The following is a 20,715-nucleotide window of genomic DNA, read 5'->3' on the forward strand; positions in this document are numbered from 1 at the left end:
GTAATTATCTTTCATTGAATTATTCGTCACAGCATTGAGCTTTATACAATGATCAATCTTTAAAATCTAGACATTTGTTTAATTCCTTTTAAGGTTAAATTTAAGATAAATGCAACATTCACGCTTAAAAATACAACCGTGACAAAAAAAGTTTTTTTCAACCTGAGGTATGCAAGTTTACTGCAGATGGTATTTGGGTTTTATTCTTGAAATAGACAAATCGACAATTTAATTTGATTAAAAGTTTAAATTATAAATATTGCCAAGTAAATATAGTATTACGGCTTATTACAAAAAAATGTGTGGCTTTAGGCTTTCGATCCGTTTTTTCATTGTCATTTTTTCGTGTTAGCAAAATAAACATTGCGAAGCGATAAGCCCTGCTGACTTTTCTTTCCAGTGTTTCCCACCAGCCATGACCTACTTGCAGTAATGATTGTATTTAAAGGGGGCACTGCTACTCTTTCGCTCAGCCACTGCACGCGTATTGATCCATTTTTTACCATTTACGTTTAAGGTGGTTGGCGAAAGTTCTTGATGACAAGAGGGGCCCACCTGAAGTCAAAGGTTGGGAATCACCGTGTTAGACAATAATACCACCGCGAGAATTTGTTACCAAAACGTATTTATTTGATTTATCAGGCGAGCAGTGAGTCAGCTCCCTAAATAGTACATCTTTAAGTTGTGAAGAGGAAATTGGAACAGAAACAGGAAAAAATTGACAAATATTTATGGCTTTGGCTAAATAGCATGTACTTCAATTATTAAAGCAGACAGTTTAGACAGACTTAATATGATATAAGATGCACAGCTCTATTATTCCCTGAAGTCATGAGGCCTGATACATATTGCTTTACACGGTTAAACCAGGTAACAATTCTGCAGACGCGTTTCCAGCCGTTATGGCTAAACAGTAGTTACTACTCAGATGCTGAGAGAAAGGAGTCAAATTACTCTAAAGTCCTTTCATGAGAGAGCACCAGACTTTTATTTAAACTGTTTACATGTTTGAGTGAAGTCACAGATGAAATGATCGAGACTATGAAGGTCATCTGTGATGCTGGTTATAACAGTGTTAAAAGACATTACATTGGCACAGAAAATAAAATTAGATACAAGCTTGATTTCTGAAAGATTGATTTTTTGTTAACAAGCAATGGCAAAGGAGTATTTCATATTGTATACCTATTCTTGTTGATTTGTGAATGTCCTAGAAAAACAATTTCACCAGCATCTCAATACAGTGATAAAAACAAAACAGAAATACTCCTGGAGGCCGTCGGCCTCTAACGAGTGGTTATTAATTAGATGCACATGCTACACAGAACATTCAACTGGAAAGTTAGTCGTAATTTATATAGCTATATCAACTAAGTAAAAAAATATTGAGCGTTTCAGTCAGTTTGAAGTTAGACCAGCTAGTCTCAGGAGGAGCCAAAGCTACATTTGATCTTAGAATACACTCCCAGTGTTACCTGTATGAAGCAGAGAAGTTCAGTATCGTACTGAATGATCGGTTCACAGGCCGCGACAAACTACGACTGCCCTGCAGCTCAGAGGAATATTTTTTAGAATTCTATCTAGCATCTCTGTAACGGACAGGGAATGATCTGTGACTGAAAAGGCGTGACTTTAGATTAGTCTCTGTAACATTTACAGTATCCTGAAAAAATGCCATCACTGCATGATATATTTGTATATATCGTTAGTCAATTGGGATTGATTATTTTGGGGTGTGAATAATGACTTCTAAAAAATAACTCAACTTCCTCACCAAGTTATTGATTCCATTATAGTTTGAAGACCTATAGATGATCTTAAATACAACAGCTCCTATTTTCAGTCAATGTTACCAGAATGTCACAGTCATATTTATAATCTTTTAAACAATCAGAAAATAATTCCCTTCACCACTTGGCTAGTATCATCTTGTTACTTACGACCTAAACAATTCATGTTTAAACAGTTATTCTATAATGAATTCCAAAATTCACACTCAACCAGTGAGCAACAAGCTTTAAACGCCAAGCATTGTGCGTGCAGCTTCAGTGTTGGTAAGCTTCAGCCCCATCAAGATACTCCATGTTCCAACCCCCCCCCCCCCCCCTCAGAGAACCGCAGGTTTGGACCTGCTAAACATTTGTGTTCTACTGAAGAGAGAAACTGACCCATTTGAGGCCACGCTTAGCCTGTGTAACAGCCCCAGCTTTCAAAGTGTATGACCGCTACTAATAAACGGGTCAGGTTTTTTTTTATTCTATAAATATCAAAAAGCATATGGTGTACTGCCCAAATTACATGCAGATACTTATACCATATACACTTCCAAAGTCTGCACTCAAAACAACCCCATTCATATTAAAAAATGCCATCCGTACGAATCACATCAACTTCTGAATGCGCTTCTGTCGCCCCCTCCCTCCACCTCCTCCTCCTCCTCCTCCTCCTCCTCCTCCTCCTCCTCCTCCTCCTCCTCCTCCTCCTCCTCCCCCTCTCTAGCTGAACAGCTTCACGAAGCAGCCCTGGCAGTAGGGCTTGTCGTTCTGCTCCTTGAAGGTGCCCTTGTTGAGCTGCTTGAGGCAGAAGGCACAGACAAAGTGCTCCGGGTGGAACTTCTTGGCCATGGCGGTGATGCAGCGGCCCGTGATGGGCTTCTGGCAGCCGGAGCACAGGGAGCCGCGCCGCTCGTGGTAGTGCACTTCACAGTAGGGCTGCCCGTCGTGCTCGAAGAAACTGCCGTTCACAAACGGGGTGAAGCACTCCTGTGGAGAACGAAGGTGTGTGTGTGTGGGGGGTGACAAGGTTAAGACGGGGAATGTCATTTTCTTGATGTTTTCTCATCCAAAGCAACTTGCTATGAATTTAGATACAGCTAATAAAAAGGAGCCAATAGATGGCTCAGCATTTTGATCGAGGACGCTTACATGTAGGCTGGATGAACCCACACTTCAACCCCCCCGCGCCCAGGAGATCGGGTATCTGATCAATACGTTAATAACACCAACTCTTATAGTATGAAAAGAGGCTTCTTTAGTTCTTCTTTGCAACCAACGCACTCCACATGTTAACATCTAGTTCAGTGGCAGAAGCGAAATGGGCACAGAACATATGATCGAAGGCAACAGAAGTACAGACCCTGCAGACGAAACACTCGGGGTGCCAGAGAGAGTTGAGTGCGGAGATGTAGTTTTCCAGAATGGCTCGGGCACAGCCACCGCACTTAGGGGCGAACATGTCGAAGTAATCCTTCCGGCAGTACGCCTTGCCATCTTTCTCATGGAAACCTGCCCAGAAGACCAGCGTTCAAAGGTTGTTAAGGGAATTGTGGTTGTCATCAAGGAGGTTTACATTTTGTAGAATCTTATTGCGTGAATCTTTTATTTTTCTTCCCAGTTGATTTTCAAGGAGAATTTCTTTCTCTTTGATCGGAAAATAACATGTTTTATTAACCATCTAAAAAACTGTCTAGTAAATTTATGTCATGTGCAAGTGTCCAGTTCAGTGTAACTAAACACTTTAAAAAGGGAACCACAAGGCCAAACAAACCCTCGGGTCCGAAGAAGGATCCACACTGAGCACAGAAGAAGTGTTCAGGGTGCCATGTTCTGTCCAGCGCTGTCACCACTTTCTGTAAACAGAAACATAAAGAAAGTGTTTTCTGATAGCAGCATTTTCAACGACTTAATAAGCTGTTTGTGTGCCGAATTGGTGAATTAACGCTCTCGACTCACATCCAGAATGGGTCCATTGCAGTAGTAGCAGCGCGGGGAGAAGAGGTTGTGGTAGTCCTTCTCACAGTAGGGCTGCCCGTCACGCTCAAAGAAGTTTCTAGAACCGATCTCCTCTTGACAGTGTGTGCACACAAAGTGCTCGGGGTGCCATGTGCGCCCCATGGCCGTCACCACCTTGATTAGACAGAACGACAGCGACTATGTTGAGATCACCACCCACCATTTACCCAGGCTGCATAGAACAATAACTCAAACTCTCCAGGGCAGTCTACTTCGTGATGGCCATCCGTTGTCACTGACTGCCAGTCTTACCTGCCCCACGATGGGCTTGCTGCAGGCCCCACACACCCCCTTGGCCACCGTCTGCACCCCCAGCTTGTTGAGGTCTGACTGCAGGCTCCCCAGCATGTTGTCCAGTTTGTTCACCTGAGTGGTGGGAGGGCCACTACCCTTCCCCTGAGCACTGATCTGTTCGAGGAAGAGCAACAATAGTAACCATGTGCACTTTTGTGCCAACAGTTTGACTCTGAAACCAGCAACATAATTTGGAGTAGTGGAAAACAGAGAGGAAGAATAGCAGTATCAGGTGTGTGAGAAGCAGTGAATGGCGAAAGAGGACCATGCCTGCATTGAAGGGAAGATGGGGTCGCATTCGGTTTGACAGCCGACGGACACCAGCACCTTTGGGACGACCGCGGGCACGGGTTCCACGTGTGGAGGCGTAGCCAGGGGTCTGACAACACAGGGAGGGGGCTGTTGCTTTGGGGCTGGGGCTGGGGGTGGGGCTGGGGGTGGGGGTTGCATTACAGGGGAGGAAAAGGGCTTGACGGTGTGGTGAGCTGGTATGGCCCTGTGTAAGGGCTCGTGGTCGTAGGAGTAGTGCGAGGGGGTGGACATAGCAGGCGGGAGAGGTGGAGGGGTGGGAGCCGGGGGGTGCCTGGCGGGGGGCAGCCTCTTGGGTTCTTCCACGGTGGGGGTGCGGCGAGGGGCAGGGGGGGACGTAGGCGGGAACGCTTTCCTTTGTGGGATTAGCAAATCTCGAGCAATTATTATCTGAGTGAAGGAAGGAAGGAAACAGGAAACAGAAAGGAAAGGAAATGTGTGGAAAGAGATCACATGAGAAGGTCTATCACCTAATGTGGACAGATTTCGTTCATCTTTTTTTTTTTCCTGAAAAGCATGAGGCCAACCTTTTCCACTTCTGCGGCCGCCCCGTCCATCCGTAACCGCTGCGGTTTGGACATGACGATGACGCCCTCTGTGAGCCAGTCGTCCTGCTGCTTGCGGCGGCGCTCAGCGCGGCCAATGCCTAGCTTACCCTGCAGCTCCTCAATCAGTCGGTCCTGGGAGTTGCTCTTGTTGACGATGACCGGCCCCACTTTCCTCCGCAGGAGGCCGTCTCTGAGCATGGGGTGCACGTTGGGCGTCTCTTTGGTACGCTTTATGACTGACTTGAGCTGAGGGTAGGGGGGGGGGGGGGGGGGGGGGGGGGGGCACAGTGGAGCACCTGAGCCGACGTAATCGGTAATCCAGGCACAAGCACAGGTTGGAGCAGCCAGGCGGTCGACTCCGTGTCAGTGGGAGCCAGAGTGCGGGCGGCGCCGGGGGGGTCAGTTGGCTCAGCGTCACACTTCATGCACAGCTCCACATGCTTATGGTGAGATTCAGCCACTCCAACACACATCACACAGACTAGGCTTAGTGCCTCTAGAAGCATTGGTCAGTCTGGCGGAACAGGTCCACTGTTAGAACCACATGCGATACACTGATCCAACTACAGTGTTCACTCTGACGATACTGACGATAGTACTTATACTACTATTAGTTATGTAGTGATGGTTTACATTCACTGACTGATGATTTTAAAACAACTGAATAATAGTTAACATTAAACGCAAACAGCAGGGGGTGCGAAAGCACAACAACCGCAAGGAAGACGTATCCCACTCCGAGCAGGCAACGGTTACGATGCATACATGTCCTGAGGCGGAAACGCGATCCATAGTAGCGGGCTGCATCAGAGGAAGGTCCAAGGCCACGTCGGGAGTGCCGGGGCACGAGGAAGGCGTCATGGACTCGTCCATCCAGCTGGCCTCCGTCAGCGGGGTCATGCTGCCGTCGGTGTAGGGCCTCTCGGTGTACGGCGTGATGGTGCCGTCCAGACCGTCGTTGAGGGACACGGACAGCTCCTCGTCGGCCCACTCCAGGTCCCCGTGGCCGTCCATGCCCCCGTACAGCGAGCCGTCCGTGGTGGTGGTGGTGCTGCCGGCGAACATGTCGGGCTGCATGCTGTGCCTGTCCATGGGCAGGATGGGGTCCTCCTGCACCTCGCAGACCAATCCGCTCTGGCAGCGGTCGTCCATCTCGCTCGGCATGTCCTTTGGGAAACTCATGGCCAGAAGGCTGTCCAGAGCCTCGTCGAGGGAGGGGTCCAACATGGGAGTATGAGGCCCACACTGGGGGCTTACTCTGTTGGCTGTCAGGGTGGGTCCCAGCAGCTCTCTGCTGGGGATCCGCGAGCTGTTGAACATAGGGGGAGAGTGTGCCGCCATAGAGGTGACCGGGGAAGGGGAAGCCGTTTTAGAGAGGATGTGCAGGGGAGAAGGAGAAAGTGTGACGGCAGGCTGAGGGGAGGGCGTCTTGGGCCCAGAGGAGGGAGACGACAGGTTGTGGTTAGAGGTTGGGTGGTAGTAACCCAAGTTGAGGTCGTTGCAGCAGTTGGGCCCCTTGGCTGCAGTGTCTTGTTCATAGTGGTGCTTGGCAAACGGGGAACTGGGGGAAATGCGTTCCGCAGAGGGACTGCAGGACTTGGAGGACTTGTGGTCCAGCACGGTGTTAACCGAGGTCAGAGACGGGGTGGTGGAGGGACTGGAGCTGGTTCTGAGCAGATTGGACGAGTTGTTGCTGCTGGCTCCGTGGGTGAGAACCACCAGAGACTGGAGCTGGGAGGACAGCATGTTGGCTGACACTTCAATGTCAAAGTCTGGTTCAAAGTCTGTCTCGCTGGCCGTAGAGAGGGTGGAGACTGGACTGTGGCAAGGGAAGGGGTGTCGACCATTTGTAGATATACGGCTGTCCCTTCCCTCCTCGTCTATGTGAAGCTCGAAGCCCGTGGGCATGGAGAAGCGTGAGGAGGGCCAGGGAGACGTATGGGACTGGCTGGGGGAGGGGGAAGCCACAGGGCTGACAGAGAAAGACACCGGAGAGTGGCTAGAGCAGGGAAAGGCCCCCGTTTGATCTAGCCCAGGGCCCAAAGAACTAGGCTAGAAACAGAGAAGAGCAAAGGGTTAAGAGAAACCAGGGAACAGTTTGAAACAAACATGAAGGAAAAGTATGAAACACTAGAGAAGATGTTATCGATACGAGAGAATTGGTTTAGAGTTTTCAGTATTCGATCGAAGCGCCCGGTACCTTGAAGTCAGAGAGGGAAGCCATGAGTTCATCGAGCTCTCGCGTCGCACAGGAGGCCGAAATCCGAGCTTGCTGCTGAGAGTGTGTGTCCAACTCACTGTGAAGATCAGATGGTCTGGGGCTGAGGAAATATAACAAAACATACAAATCCCAAATGATCCACAAAGTCCTTCCAAGACCTCAAAGCGGTCTTCAACACTGGTGGTGTAAGGTTCACTAGGAACTAGGCACCCATCGGAATGGTTATGATAACTATATGTCAGAATTAGGGCTTGGCGATAACCGCAATAACAACAGTGTAGTTATTAGTGGTCAATCCAAAAGACATTTGTGGTATACTTTGGAAATAAAAAGTAAGGATGTGGGTAAAGGCGGGACCAGTAACAGTCGGTCAATACATCATCAAGCGTCTTTTTCGTCATCGTTTTAAGGGCTGCGAGTGAAGATTTAAGCATACTGATAAACGCTTGACCGGTGGAACGAACACATTTAACTATAGAAAAACACTAAATATTTAAATCACTTGGCAGCCCGGGGAAAAATATATAGTGTCTTGTTCTCAGTGTCTCCTTACTCCCAGACTATAAAGCCTGGAGAGCATGGAGTGTATAAAACCCTGAGGCTTCTTGGTTGTTTACCCGGGCACAGGGACGGATCCCTCAAGACCGTCAAGTAGCTCCTCCACGCCGGGCCGGCCCTCGTCCGGCCGCGCCCCGTTCCTCTTGGGCTTGTCCAGCGGCGGGGGGCTGACCCTGATCTCGGGGGCGCCGCCGTTCTCGTAGTGGGTGATGCTGCAGGACGGCAGGGGCGGCGCGGCCTCCTCTGCACAGGGCCACGCGGGCAGAGCGTTACACCACAGGGGATCCCAACCGACCCGCCACACTGCTGGCAGGGTCAGCCAATTGGACTTTTACGGGTAGCCGGCTAGCTAGCCCCCCACCCCCACCCCTGATTCATTTCACAAGCAAGTCCCATTTAACAACACTGAATGTTATCCGTGTAAGACGATAATAACCAGTCGATTAAGTTGTACATTTGGTTACAAATTGAGAGCTTACTTTTACTTTTACACCCTTTTTGACCCCCATTTATTTCTGATGTCCCCTTTGCCCAGCAACGGGATAAATTGAAACAGAACTGAACTAATGTGCACAGTTGCAGTACAAACTGAACTAGTGGTGATAAATAGAACTAAATCGTAATGAAGCAGCCATTGGAAACAGTTACCATCTCCATAATCTGGGAATTTGTCCATGTTTCCCCCACAAGGAACAGTCAACAGAATGACAAACGATGGCTGGGCTAACTTTCTCTACTTTATGACCCCAGCGATACAAGTAACCACACATGCCTATGGCGGGGGGGTACATTCCAGTGCGCACCTGTGGTGGGGAAGGAGGGGGAGTTCTGCTGCACGGCGTTGAGCTCCAGCAGTAGCCGGTCCAGCTCCGACAGGTTATTGCCCAGGGCGGAGGTCATGGCTGCTGCAGACGAGTCGGACGGCTTCTGTTTGTTTGGAAAGCTGAGCCGCGGAGACAGAGAGACAACTGTCAAATGTTTTTATTGGAGAAAGGAGGAACAACACCACCCTACATGGATTTGTAGGTGTGAAGTATAATGATACTGTGAATTCAGAGGGTGATCCACCATGGCCCACCTGTAGACGTGCTCCTCTTCAATGTGAGACTGTGGGGGGCTGGTGTCCCCGGACCAGGAGTTTGTCTTGGCCAAACCTAAGGACTGCAGATGACACATGGATGGTGCTTCATTGGTACATGAAGCACAAGGCCTGTTCCGTTGTACTCCGTTTAAAAGCTGGAAGCGGCTATCTTGTGTCGATTGGAACCAAGCATTCTACTCGTTGCTTTTGTGTTTCTGGACGGCAAGTTTCATTGTGCCGTGAAGGCCATGGACGACCCGGGTTGTAAAAATGTAAACCAAAGAAAATGTGCAGATAATCTATGCTTGACTCTTCCAACTGTTAAAAAGTTGCAGTATGTTGTAGTTTTTGTCAAGGCTCCAACGATAAAGGCCGAGCATTGCGCCTTAATTTGACTAGGGATTCCGATACCAGTACTCAATACTCGTAAAGCTTTCTTTCACATATATATTTTTTAAGTGCTAATTTGTCCTTTATGATCATCAATATAGTAGTCAATGCGCCTTTATCTCTGTAACTGAAATAAGTTCCCAATTTAGAGAAAAAAAAGGGCACCAACGGCGGGGTTAGTGTGGACGTGTGGAGCTCTGTCCGGGCAGCGGTTGACTGCGGCACCCAAGAGAAGGTTTAGCTTTTAGGAAACTTATTGTATAAATCCACAGTGTGTGTGGATGGTGAAAATCCATCTGATCAGCAATGTATTTAATGTCAGCTTCCGTGGGTTAGGCTTAACTAACCTACATAACTATGGTGTTTGGCACATTTCATATACAACATCTCACATTAAAACACTCGGTACTAAAACAGTATCACAAAGTTGCTGAGGGCCGTAACCATGGTTATAACACTTTACACCGTGAATTGTAGTGGCATTATTAAGTACTCATATCTGTACTCGGTATCGGCCAGCATATACCCAAATGTAAATACTTGTACTTGTACTTGGTCAGAGAATAAATGGAATCGGTGCATCCCTACTTTAACAGCCACCAAAGTGTTGGGTGCGTTACCTGATGGGAGGAGTGATGGGAGTCCGGTGGCTCGACCAGGGAACCGTTCAGAGCGTCTGTGGAGGGGGGAGGGGGCACAGGGGGAGGCGCCGACACATCCTGGTAGGAGTGGCCTCCGGTGGGGATGGAGTAGGGCGTCTCGTCGGCCAGGAACACGGGGCGCTTGGAGATGTGGGAGGTCGTGGACTCCAGGTCGGCCAGCAGGGCGTCTGCAGGGAGGGGAGCCGGGTACTGAGGTTTAGGGGTGAAGTGTGTGGGATTAAGTGGCATCTAGCGTCAAGGAGGCTAACTAGTTCTACTAACTAACCAATCCCCCCCCTCCCCCGCCCGTCCCAACTCCTCCCTTTCCAACAACGTAAGAGAAGCTATGGTGGCCTTTACTGTCCTGTGAGGGACCGTAGAGGGATGTGATTCGTCTACGACAGCGTCGCGAAGCCAAGTAAGGAAGTTCCTCGATAGACATTTTTGTATTTAAAACAACTATAGGTACAGTAGGTTAGCGAATATGAATGCTGGTTGTTCCACATTGTGGTCGCGTTTTGGTTGTCTGCTCTAGGCTTCTTTAGAAACATGCCATTGGCCTCTGAGGAATAGGAGCCGCTCCCTATGTAGATATGAAGGGCTCCTTCTGAGGTAACGAAAACTCTCACATACTTATGAACATTATTTTCCATTTCTACCAAATGGTAGATGCAAGGTAAAAATACAAGCTAAATAGAGTTTAATTTATGTAGTTGTGGAACTTTTTAGTTCACTTTATTGTAAAACTGCAGCAATCCAAAGTAAAATAAAGGCTAACAAAGGTCCAGCCGAAATAAAACCCTATGATACTGATCAGCTGGAGTCATGATGTCTGGTCTGACTGAGGTTTCAGTTTCAGCCTGGTTTATTGGGCAGACTGTGGGAACTACCTCTTTAAACTGACAATGGCTGTGCGTACACGGCTCAGCCTCCCATTCAACCAAGTCAGGCAGCCTTCACACAACCAAACATGGCCCTGGTCCTGGGACAATACCCCTATGCCTGCACCCACAGTACCCTGGGTCAGAGCTCTGCCTCGGTCGCTGGGCCCCAGTGTCCTTCCTTAAACCCTAGAGCAGGCGGTACATCCAGGGTAGCTATCGTTCACCTCCATCAAACCAACAGAAACACAGGGGCACTTCGGTTGTTGAGGGACGGTGTTGTGAGCGTAAAAAAGGCATATAGAGAGAGCGAGAGAAAGTCGGTCTCTTTCGCTCTCTAATAGACTCTGACATCACGCCATCCATCCCAGCCCATCCAGAATAGACAGACCGAAGGCAGTGTTCCGTAGCCATGGAGCCGCCTGGTTCACACACAGCATTTCAATAAAACTGGAAAACAAGCGAAAAACCTTGAAACCAGAAGCTTAACTTAACTTCTGCTTTAGCTTGCAGTGTCCCTCCCACTCGCCATCCAAGATGTAACCGTTATAAAATAAAATCGTTTGATCAACTTTTTACTCGACCTTACCAATCAACAGTCATCTGAAATTTAAATCACTGATATCCATATATAACGTGATATAATGTGTTAAAATTTTGAAATAGAGAGAAAAAGAGAACTGAGCAAATTATTCAAATGAACTATCAAATACCAACTCATAACCATAAGTTATACCACTCTATTGCTGATCTCAGGAACCTCGCGGAAGGTTCTGCTTAGGAGTCGCCTATGCTAGTTCTCAACACCCCTCAGCGTCACCCAGCCAACACGGGGCACAGCAGCTACGATACTCAACCTGATGCCGTGGATCTAGTCCCAAGTATCCCAGTGCAGAATGTGTGTGTGGGTCAGTGTGAAGTGTGTGTGGAGTGGACAGCTGACAAGTGGGGCCAGGGAGCATTGACGGTGTGGTTCCGTCCGGGGAGAGTGGGGCGTGGCTTGTTTGACACTAACAGGCCTCACTCCCCACAACTAGTGACCATCTTCCTCCACCGACACGAAGCCTCTTCTGGCAGTGGTCTGCTTCCCACCCTTCCATTGGCTGACGTGTCGATTTAACAGGCTAGTCACTACTGCCATTGGATCCAATGATTGACCTTTGACCTTTCATTTTGTCACAATGATTTACCTTTTTAACTCAGTGAACTCTGTTAAAATGTAGCTAAAAAAAAACAAAAACTTATTTGTAGGGGCTTAACTTGGATCCGTGGTCTTGCGGACCGCAGGAGCCCCGCATTTCCAGCTCCATGTCTGATCCCTGAGGTCCAGTGTGAACCACATGGGGGGGGACAAGCCTATTTAAAGCCCGACGCTCAGCCAGTATCCTAGGTCTGGGCAAATGTGCTGAAATATCACTACCAGCTCAAAATAATCTGCACCTGGTGCAGGCATGCTGGACCAAGTCTTCCCGGGGTTGACTAAGCTACCCATGAGACAAAGCTTTGATAAAAAATTACACCCAACCGTGAAATTATCCTTGTTAAAGATATGATTATAAAGTTTAAGACTGCTTATTAGACCATAAAGATTATAATAAAAACTCTCCTGGAAAGAGCAGTACTGTTGAGCTAACTACATTGCCTCAGGATTTCCAAATGACTGGCAGGCCCTGCCAAGTTTCAGAGAGTCTGGTGGTAATTACAATACCCCCTTTAGATAGTACAGCGTCACCCCCACACGCCTTCTGTGTTACATCACAGCTCTCTGGAACTTTCTCTCACGTCCAAATGATGAAGTCAGACTAACGCCCTATATGCCATCTATAGTAGATGATTGGTTAAGACCAAAGGGGTATTAATAAATCAGCCTAATAGAACAGTATATAGAAAACGCATTAGCTATAAGAAAGTTGAAACCAAAGCTTTTCCATGTTGTATTGTTCAAAATAATCCAACACAAATTACTTAAGACTAAACTATTTGGAACTCAGAGCCTTTTTATAGGATTGCATACATTAATCGGAATTGTATAGACATTAAGGTGACTTTTCTATTGGCAAAGAGCCAGAGTTGTGAAAAGTGGCAAAGAATCACAGAACTTTCCCAATGTAGTAGCGGATGACTAAGCGAGACAGAGGAAGTAGACTTTCTCAAACTGACATTCACAACAATTCTCAAATGTACCTTGGGCTCCCTCAACACAGATTTTTCTTAAGTCTGAAGAAGCAGTGATAAGAAAAGGAGACAAGGTCAGGCTGTTGTCTGAGATTACCATTCTCCATGGGGACTGAAAAACATTATCAAGAAGGCAAACATGTGCTGTACTTTAAGCCAAGGACCGGGCTGCTGTTTTCCATTCATCCGGTCACAAAAGCCCATTGTTCACAACTTCGAGGGCACATCTTCTGGTTATTTTTAACAATCTGTCTACAATCTAGCTCCTCACTGTCCAAGATCGCCAGAACAGCAGCCTAAGTCACTATAAATACCATGTAGCATTCATAATGATGTTTTGTAGATGCACATATTTCAGGCATTCTTCCAGGCTGTGAATACATGTACATTCATGCCCCCCCCCCCCGCCACACCCACCCGCAGCCCTAAGTCGGAGCCCGTCGTAATCTTTATCGGAGGGCGGGGAGGTGCATGAGGAATTCCAGACATTCCTCCCTCATGGGAGAATGGGAGCCACCAGCCAGGGACATGGAGAGTGTGAGGATGTCCAGGGGGGCGGAGGTGAGGGTACGCTGGTGCTAACCCGACGCACAAACCAAGTGACAGGAGCTGGCAACCCTACTGGGGTTGGCAGAAAAAAGAGAAAGAAAAAAGGTACACGGTTCAAAGTCCACTGATCAAATGCTCACAGATAGGCAGAGAGGAATTTGCTCGTAAACAAGATGCCATCTGTGCTTGGAAAATTAGAAAAAGACAAAATGGAGGCAATTAAGAGGAGTCCTTCCACCAAACAACAGCGTGCCTTGCATTCCAGTGTGAGGGATATGTCAGGGTTTTTACGGCCTTATTGCTGGAGAGCCGGCAGCCTCGTGCGTTCGGGCCTGGCAAGGTACGGCCGGCCACTACTCGCATGAGGGACGGGGAGGGCATCAAGGCCAGCCAGAACCACAAGTTCCCCAGCTCACCTGTTAACAGCAAAGCTTTGGCTCACCATGCTGTAACCCTAAACCATCAGGCCCGGCCAGCGTGATATTTATATCAATCAGGAGAGACTGGAGTCAATAGTGGACAGGGGGATGTTGAGGAAAAACGAACAGGGAAGACAAGAGCAAGAGAGCACAAGGATGGAGCAGGAAAGCTAGGGTACACAGATGTATTTGAAGGTCTTCTTTAACGCCAGCGCTGTACTGTGGTAATGAGATACAGGCTTGTGTCTGAAGAGAAGGAGGCAGGGGGTGTCACAGTATTAAAAAAGACAGAAGCATCTCAGGGCAGTGGCTGCAAAATAAACATGGCTATAAATATACTGCCGGGCAGCCCTACATGCGAAAGATGACACTGCCCTCGAAAGAGATCGAGAGCGACTGAACCAAACTTAAAGCATTGCCCCACAGAGCAGTATATCAGATGAAGGTTGGGGGGTGGCGGGGGGGGTCGGGTCTAAAGAGATAATTTTTTTCTGTCACTTGAGTGTATGGGAGGGCATGTCAGCAAGCAGTCCATTGTACCAATGGAGAGCCCTAATTAGGTAGGATGCCATGCGTCATTTCTGGAGAAAAACGATGAGTGTGAAGCAGCCAGCTCTACTTTAGTTTCCTGCTGACGAGAAGGTGGGTTCCCTGGCCCAGAGTCCAACCTGAACTCCTTGCCCTGGCTCTGGCACACCTGGCCTCAATCTATGTGCCAAGAATCCAGATGAGACTCCCTTTCCGACACCATTCCTTTGGCCGGTCTTAGAAAGAATCCCCAGCGGCCCAATGGTTCGAACACCATTGAAATGAGCTGGAGAGAGAGACGGTACCAGATGAAAACCTACTGCAGGAGCTAGAGGCACCGTGCCCTGCACAGAGTCAGTTGTGCACTGATTCTGCTTATTGTGTCCTCCAACACTTCCTCAGGATATGTGGGGCTGGCGCTGTTGCCTAAGCGATGAGGTCAGCCATGCGGCTCCCTCTTCCCCTGGACCCAGCAACAGGATGGGTGTGGTGAGGCCCCAGGAATGAGGCCGATTCACAGGCCCGTTGGACCCGCTTTCCAGACCCGGCCTACAGGAGGCCTGCTAGAGTGACGCTGGGTGGGGGGGGGGCAGGAGATGAGACGATTGACACAGTGCACTGCAAACCAAGGGGCTTTCTCCAGAGAGCTGCTGCTGTTATACTAGTGGAGCAGGCTCTCCGTCCTCTTCCTGGCAGGGATATGTACACGCTACAGAGGAAAGTCACTTTTGAAAGAGGATTAGTGTATTTAGCGCATTTCAATATAAGGGCCCTTTATGCTCCTAGACGGTGACTTGGCCCATGTAATCACAACTAAATCAGGCCTCAGGGGCCAGATTAAATACAACATGTCCGATCCCACGTCTCCCTAAGCATGTTGTACAAAACGTGTTTGAAACATTGCAAGGGAGAAGCGACATATATTCAAAAAGCTCACCTCAAATACCATAACCACCAATAAAGAGACCGCGTTATTGATCAGATTGTTCCAGATCAAGGAGAAGACAATCAGGACTTTGTGTGTTTGTGTCCCTGATCCATCCCCCAGGGTTGACCTGCCCAAATAGAGACGGGCAGTCAGTCCACTGGAAGTGTCAGTGAATATCCCAGCATCCTGAGGAATTTACCCAGAGAGGGGAGCTCTGGCTTCACACCCCACCAATAACATGCTCTGCGTGGCAGCAGCAGACCCTGGGGCCCCGACCGACACCCGTGTCAGGTCTCATGGTGTGGATGGCAGGAGCCACATCTGGGGGAATAACAATAAGCATACAACGCTTCTGAAAACTAAAAGGCAAACAAAACATTGGATTTAGCAGCAGAGGGTGAGCTAGCCACTCCCTTTCCACTCGGAGGGGATTCCCTTTGCTCTGAGTGGTGGGGGACGGCGGAGGATCAATATAGCCAGAGCCCCGACAGAGGGCTGGTCAGGTTTCCAAACAGGTCCATACAGACTCCCCAGTCATCCAATGAGTCGCAGACCAGTCGCCCCATGGGGCTCAGTTCAATTTCCAGGACCCACATTCTAACTGCATCTTCATGTATGGGCTTTGTCTCAGCATGTTCGGCTTAAACACGGCTATAGTATTGGTATTAAAGCAGAATCTATACATGTGTCATTATTGTTATTTTAGTCTGGATCCTACTTTCAGATTGGGCTAAAATAAGGTAATAACGTTTAAGTTTAGTGGCTGTGGACATATCATGGCCAGAGAGTATTTGGCCATAAATTCTGAGATACAGAGATGTTGGACATTCCACAGAGCAGCCTCCCCACCCTCCACTGCCTCAGTGAGGCCGCAGGCTCCATCCACAACAACAATCAGCTCATTCACTGGTGCCTGGCAGCAGCAGCAGCAGCAGTAGTAGCAGAATCATCCAATATAGCCCAGAGGTGCACTCCGGACATGCGCCGACGTGGATCCTCCTCTCTCCACTTAACAAATAACGATTTACTGCCTTGCTATTACCAGTTATTAGAAACAACAAGTGTAGGAAATGGATATGAGGAATGAATCAGAGGGATTGTTTGTGAAATAATAAATCAGGTCAAAAGGTGAGGAAAGTGCATGAATAGAAAAGACACAAGTCTGTTCAAACGTCTAGTGCCATAAGTAGAGCATGGGTTGGAGAACAGCATTGTTTACGTATTATTTTACAACATGTAAATAAGTAGACCTAAAAGGTTTACAGAGTTATAGCTGTGTGGGTCAAGCTACTTTCAACATCAGCCAACGTGGACACATCTGGTGATCAATCAACTAACATCCAAAACATTACTAATGTGAGGTCTAGTGACGGAAAACCACAGTGTTGTGTTGATGCAAACCACCACCGCCGCAACACGTTCACTTGTTGCACACACGTCCATGATAGAAACGTTTGAAGCACTTAATGAAGCAGAGACGAACCAAAAGTAGGTTATGTTTATTTCAGTGCAGATTGCGGTGACCTCTCAGGGCAAGGCTGGTAGTGTTTGGACCACGCTGCACCGAACAGCCTGATCCCCGAGGCCTTTCACCCGAGGGCTTCAGAGATGGGGTGAAGAGCTTCAGGGCGCAAATGGGGACGCGTCAGAGGAAAACGCATCGATCTGATTCATTTAACACGTAGTAGATTCGGCAAGTCACTAGCGTGTTGCAGTTCACCTCTAAAGACATAACAGCACTAAGTTGCCCACCTGAAACATGCTGTAGAAAAGCTAACAATGGCCCCTGATTATAATATAAAATACAAGGGGTCCAATGCACGATGTGTCCAACAGATGACCGCCACGACGCGATGCACCGAAGGTTATGCTGGTCCGTGGGGGGCTAATAATAGCAGAACATTTGCACATTTTCAGATGGACCCTTGTTAACTCACGTTTACTTCTCCACCCTGCACTCTGATTAGTGCGATGTCGAGAAAAACAGATCGGCTCCGGGAAAGGTTATCCACTTACCTAGGTCGTCCATGACGGGGACTGGTTCCGAGCAGCGTCTCTTTCTTCTGCTGCCTTTCTCTGGTTCCCTGTCCGTATTTTACAAACTTTTCCCAATGTTCTGAAAGTCGCTCAGAAGTAGCCCTCGTGACCGCGCCGTGATGAGTGCCTGTGTAATTCGCGGGCACGCGCCTCTTGACTCCAAAGATAACGCTGCGAACACGGCTGGGCGCGCCCCGTAGCGGCCAACCTCGGGAAGAACACGCGTATCGCGAGAGTGGTGATCAACCAACAGTGGTGAGCGCCGCCTGGTGGTACACCTCGGGAAGACTACGCATATCACCAAAGTGGTGATCAACGACCCAGCGTAAACAATGTTCTCTTGCGTTTATTTCAGATGAGGACAACGTAATACCAAGAAGCATCAAAATAATATATCTGTTAGATATATAAATCTTTTTTAATCATTTTTTTTAACAAATAGCCACTATACATAGATATTGTGTTTACTAGCACATGTAGCAAACACGATTTAAGAATAATAAATATAAACCTAAAACATGACACAGAAAGCTGTACATTCCATATGCAATGATGGTATTTTAAAATAAGCCTGTTCTCTTAGGTAATAGATAGCACGATAAAGAAACATGGATTGAGGCAAAACTCTGTTTGTATGCGATCTTGTTGAGTCAGATTTCCCCTGAAAAGAACCAGCTGATAAAAACCAATTGATCAGAAACGTGTTTTTTTTTCGTAAAAAATGATGGTGTGGTCATTGTACAAAGCACCTGGACCCGCCTCACTCAGAAGTCCACTGCCTTCAGCTTCCTCTCCTCTGCGTTGCTGAGGGGCTGCTGGGAGAGGAGCTTCTCGTGCAGGCGGTGGTGCTTTCCAATGCCCAGCTTGGGCAGGCCCCGGTTGAGGCCCTCCAGCAGCACACAGGCCTTGCAGAGGGCCTGGCTGGAGATGTAGCCGCAGCGGCCGCACGTCCCCTGGACCGGCATCTTCACGCTCTCCTTGATGGACAGATTCTCCCCGGAGTGGAGCACGGCCATGATGGCGCTGGGCCGCACGCTCTCCAGGTCCTTGAGGAAGGCCCGGGCGTGGCCGCGGTAGGCGTTGGGGGAGTAGATGCACTCGGTGGAGAAGTAGTCGAGCTTCTTGAAGTAGGCGTACAGCACGATCTCCTTCTCGTAGGCATACTTGAGGGGCTTGCAGCGGGGCAGCACGCCCTCGCCGCCGCTGCTGGTGGAGATGGAGGTGCATCGGCGCAGGCGGGCAATGTCCCCCCGCAGGACGTTCATCAGCACCGTCTCCGCCAGGTCGTCTGCGTTGTGGCCTGGAGGAACCAGATGAAAAAGAGGAAGCTGGTCAATAACACTTTAATCAAAGAGGTGAACATTCAGTCGTCTTGTTGCTATTCAGGAATTTCCCCTTTTATTAATGAAGCATTATCTAATGTAATTGAATCCATCAGTTTCAAACAGATCACAAAAAGAGGAAACATTTGAGATCTTCTGGCTAAAGACTCTGAATTACCTGTACATATCTTATCTACGTTCAGCAGTTTGGCTCCTCTATCCAAGGCCTGTCGTCTGAATACTCCACAAAAGGTGCAATTGTTTTTCATTCCGACTTGTTTCACGATAGCATCCATGGTCCAGCCGTACAGCTCCTCATAAGAAACAATCTTCAGCGGCAGGTCATACTGCTCCTGGTTCCTCTTCACAGTCTCCAGGGAGTCGTCCCGGTAACCGGTGATGCCCTCGTCCACAGATAGCAGCATGAGGTTGAGACCATATTTGTAACGCTCGTTCAGGACTTTCATAACATGTGCAAGGACCGTGGAATCCTTCCCACCAGAAGCACCTATTGCCACAGTCTCTCCTGGTTTAAAGAGCTGTGCTGACACAATCGTGTGGTGGATTTCTTCCTCAAAAACAACGAAGAAACACTCTTTACATAACGATTGACCGGTCTTTGGACGTTTCAGGACCGCCCGCTGCTCGGTACACTTGCTGCACTGGATAGGCATTTTGGTGGTTTGAAGAGGCAGAAACTGAAAAACAAAATGAAGGGGCAATAAAAAGGGGCAATAAGACGTCAAATGTACATTAGTAGCCTGTCATCATAAGTTACTTATTAAGATGAAAAAGTTGAACAGCCTCATATGCATTACAAGGCAGGAAAATAGAACGTGTGCAGTTAACGGATGCTAGTGAATACATCTTATCACCAAAGTTGTTTATAAGTACCAAATTGTACAGCTACAAGATGTAGATGTCGATGAGCAGATTATATAAAGCTGTCCAAATGATCGGTTGTTGATTTCCAATTTCAGTTGATCTTACTCAACCAAAAGAGTAGCCATCATGTTGTTGGATAGCTTAGCGACAAGGCTAAACAGGATGTGGCGTCACTACTCCGGTGTCCGCATAAAGTTGCCTTTATATTCTTATTTACTTTTTTATGGAATATCTGTGGATGATACCTATAATTATTATTTAAAAATTCTCATTATTATTTTTTCGTTATTAGTTTCTGATATGGTTGCTCAAAAGGGTCAATTATTGTAGGGTTCCTTGGGCTGCACTGATTGGTCGGACAGGTGTTTAAAGAGTGTAGATGTTCTTCTCAACGCAAAATCCTTAAAACAAGCATTTGTTAGCGGATTATAACGGACCTTATTATTGATTGTATAATGAATTTACGTGAATAATATGACCCTCAATAACTTTCATTCACCCGTTCTGATTAAGTTTTGTACTTTGTTCTTGTTTAATTGCATGTTCCCTTGGGACTTTAGGGACAGTTTCACTGATATTATTGGCCTATCGTACTTTGTCTTCGTATCACAAAGTCACCTTTTTGACAGATTTACCTTATTTATTTATTTATTTTGGCCAAACACCGAAGAGAATATTTTAAGAGGGGACGCATTTCAGGGCTTTCCAGGGCAATAATCTTAACAACCAAATCATTGTAAAGTAATTGTTAATAATATTGCTGTGTGTTACAATACACATAGAATGCCATGCTCATCAGAACAACACATTTATAAAAATACATCTATCAGAACGAGTATGAAACGTGATAAGATTGAAAAACATTCCTCGTCAAAATTGCTTTCAGAGATATAATAAAGCTTAGAGTCATTTAAACTATGATTAAAACAATAATCAATTAATGTTCCTCAAAGTCGTATCGTGATTTCAAGTCGAAGGATCCACCCGTACCTTTGTTTACAACCACGAATATCGGTAATGGAGAAGTTTTCAAATACTTTATTCAAAGAGAGAAATAATGCACTGATATAGGGAGGATCTTTGACAATAGAGATATCTATAATTTTATGAAAATATTATTATGTTGAAATGTGTATCAAAAGGAATATTCCATGTGTA

The 20,715-nt window shown here is 47.4% G+C and overlaps 2 protein-coding genes across 3 annotated transcripts; both read right to left on the reverse strand.

The window, feature by feature from the left end:
- Positions 1-179: 179 nt before the first annotated feature.
- pxnb (paxillin b) lies at positions 180-17,483 on the reverse strand. Of its 2 annotated transcripts, XM_056592719.1 has the most exons (11): positions 17,330-17,483; positions 9,813-10,021; positions 8,800-8,882; positions 8,525-8,664; positions 7,781-7,964; positions 7,143-7,263; positions 4,044-4,199; positions 3,732-3,905; positions 3,547-3,628; positions 3,136-3,284; positions 265-2,762 (listed from the first exon to the last, which is right to left on the reverse strand). In XM_056592719.1, exons 1-11 carry the CDS (start codon positions 17,340-17,342, stop codon positions 2,496-2,498), a joined length of 1,578 nt encoding a protein of 525 aa, XP_056448694.1. In that variant the 5' UTR covers positions 17,343-17,483; the 3' UTR covers positions 265-2,495. The 2 variants fall into 2 exon arrangements, with proteins under 2 accessions (XP_056448692.1, XP_056448694.1); XM_056592717.1 differs by lacking the exons at positions 7,143-7,263; positions 7,781-7,964; positions 8,525-8,664; ... (1 more) ...; positions 9,813-10,021; positions 17,330-17,483 and adding exons at positions 4,922-5,188; positions 5,708-7,124 and having other exon boundaries at positions 180-2,762.
- A 268-nt stretch (positions 17,484-17,751) lies between these two features.
- On the reverse strand, positions 17,752-19,746 carry ctu1 (cytosolic thiouridylase subunit 1 homolog (S. pombe)). The gene is made up of 3 exons (XM_056592720.1): positions 19,567-19,746; positions 18,851-19,370; positions 17,752-18,650 (listed from the first exon to the last, which is right to left on the reverse strand). The coding sequence occupies exons 2-3, from the start codon at positions 19,344-19,346 to the stop codon at positions 18,115-18,117; spliced, it is 1,032 nt and encodes a 343-aa protein (XP_056448695.1). The 5' UTR covers positions 19,347-19,370; positions 19,567-19,746; the 3' UTR covers positions 17,752-18,114.
- Between the last annotated feature and the right edge of the window lie 969 nt (positions 19,747-20,715).

This window comes from Gadus chalcogrammus, chromosome 6 (genome assembly GCF_026213295.1).
Source record: "Gadus chalcogrammus isolate NIFS_2021 chromosome 6, NIFS_Gcha_1.0, whole genome shotgun sequence".
NCBI classification, from domain to species: Eukaryota; Metazoa; Chordata; class Actinopteri; order Gadiformes; family Gadidae; genus Gadus; species Gadus chalcogrammus.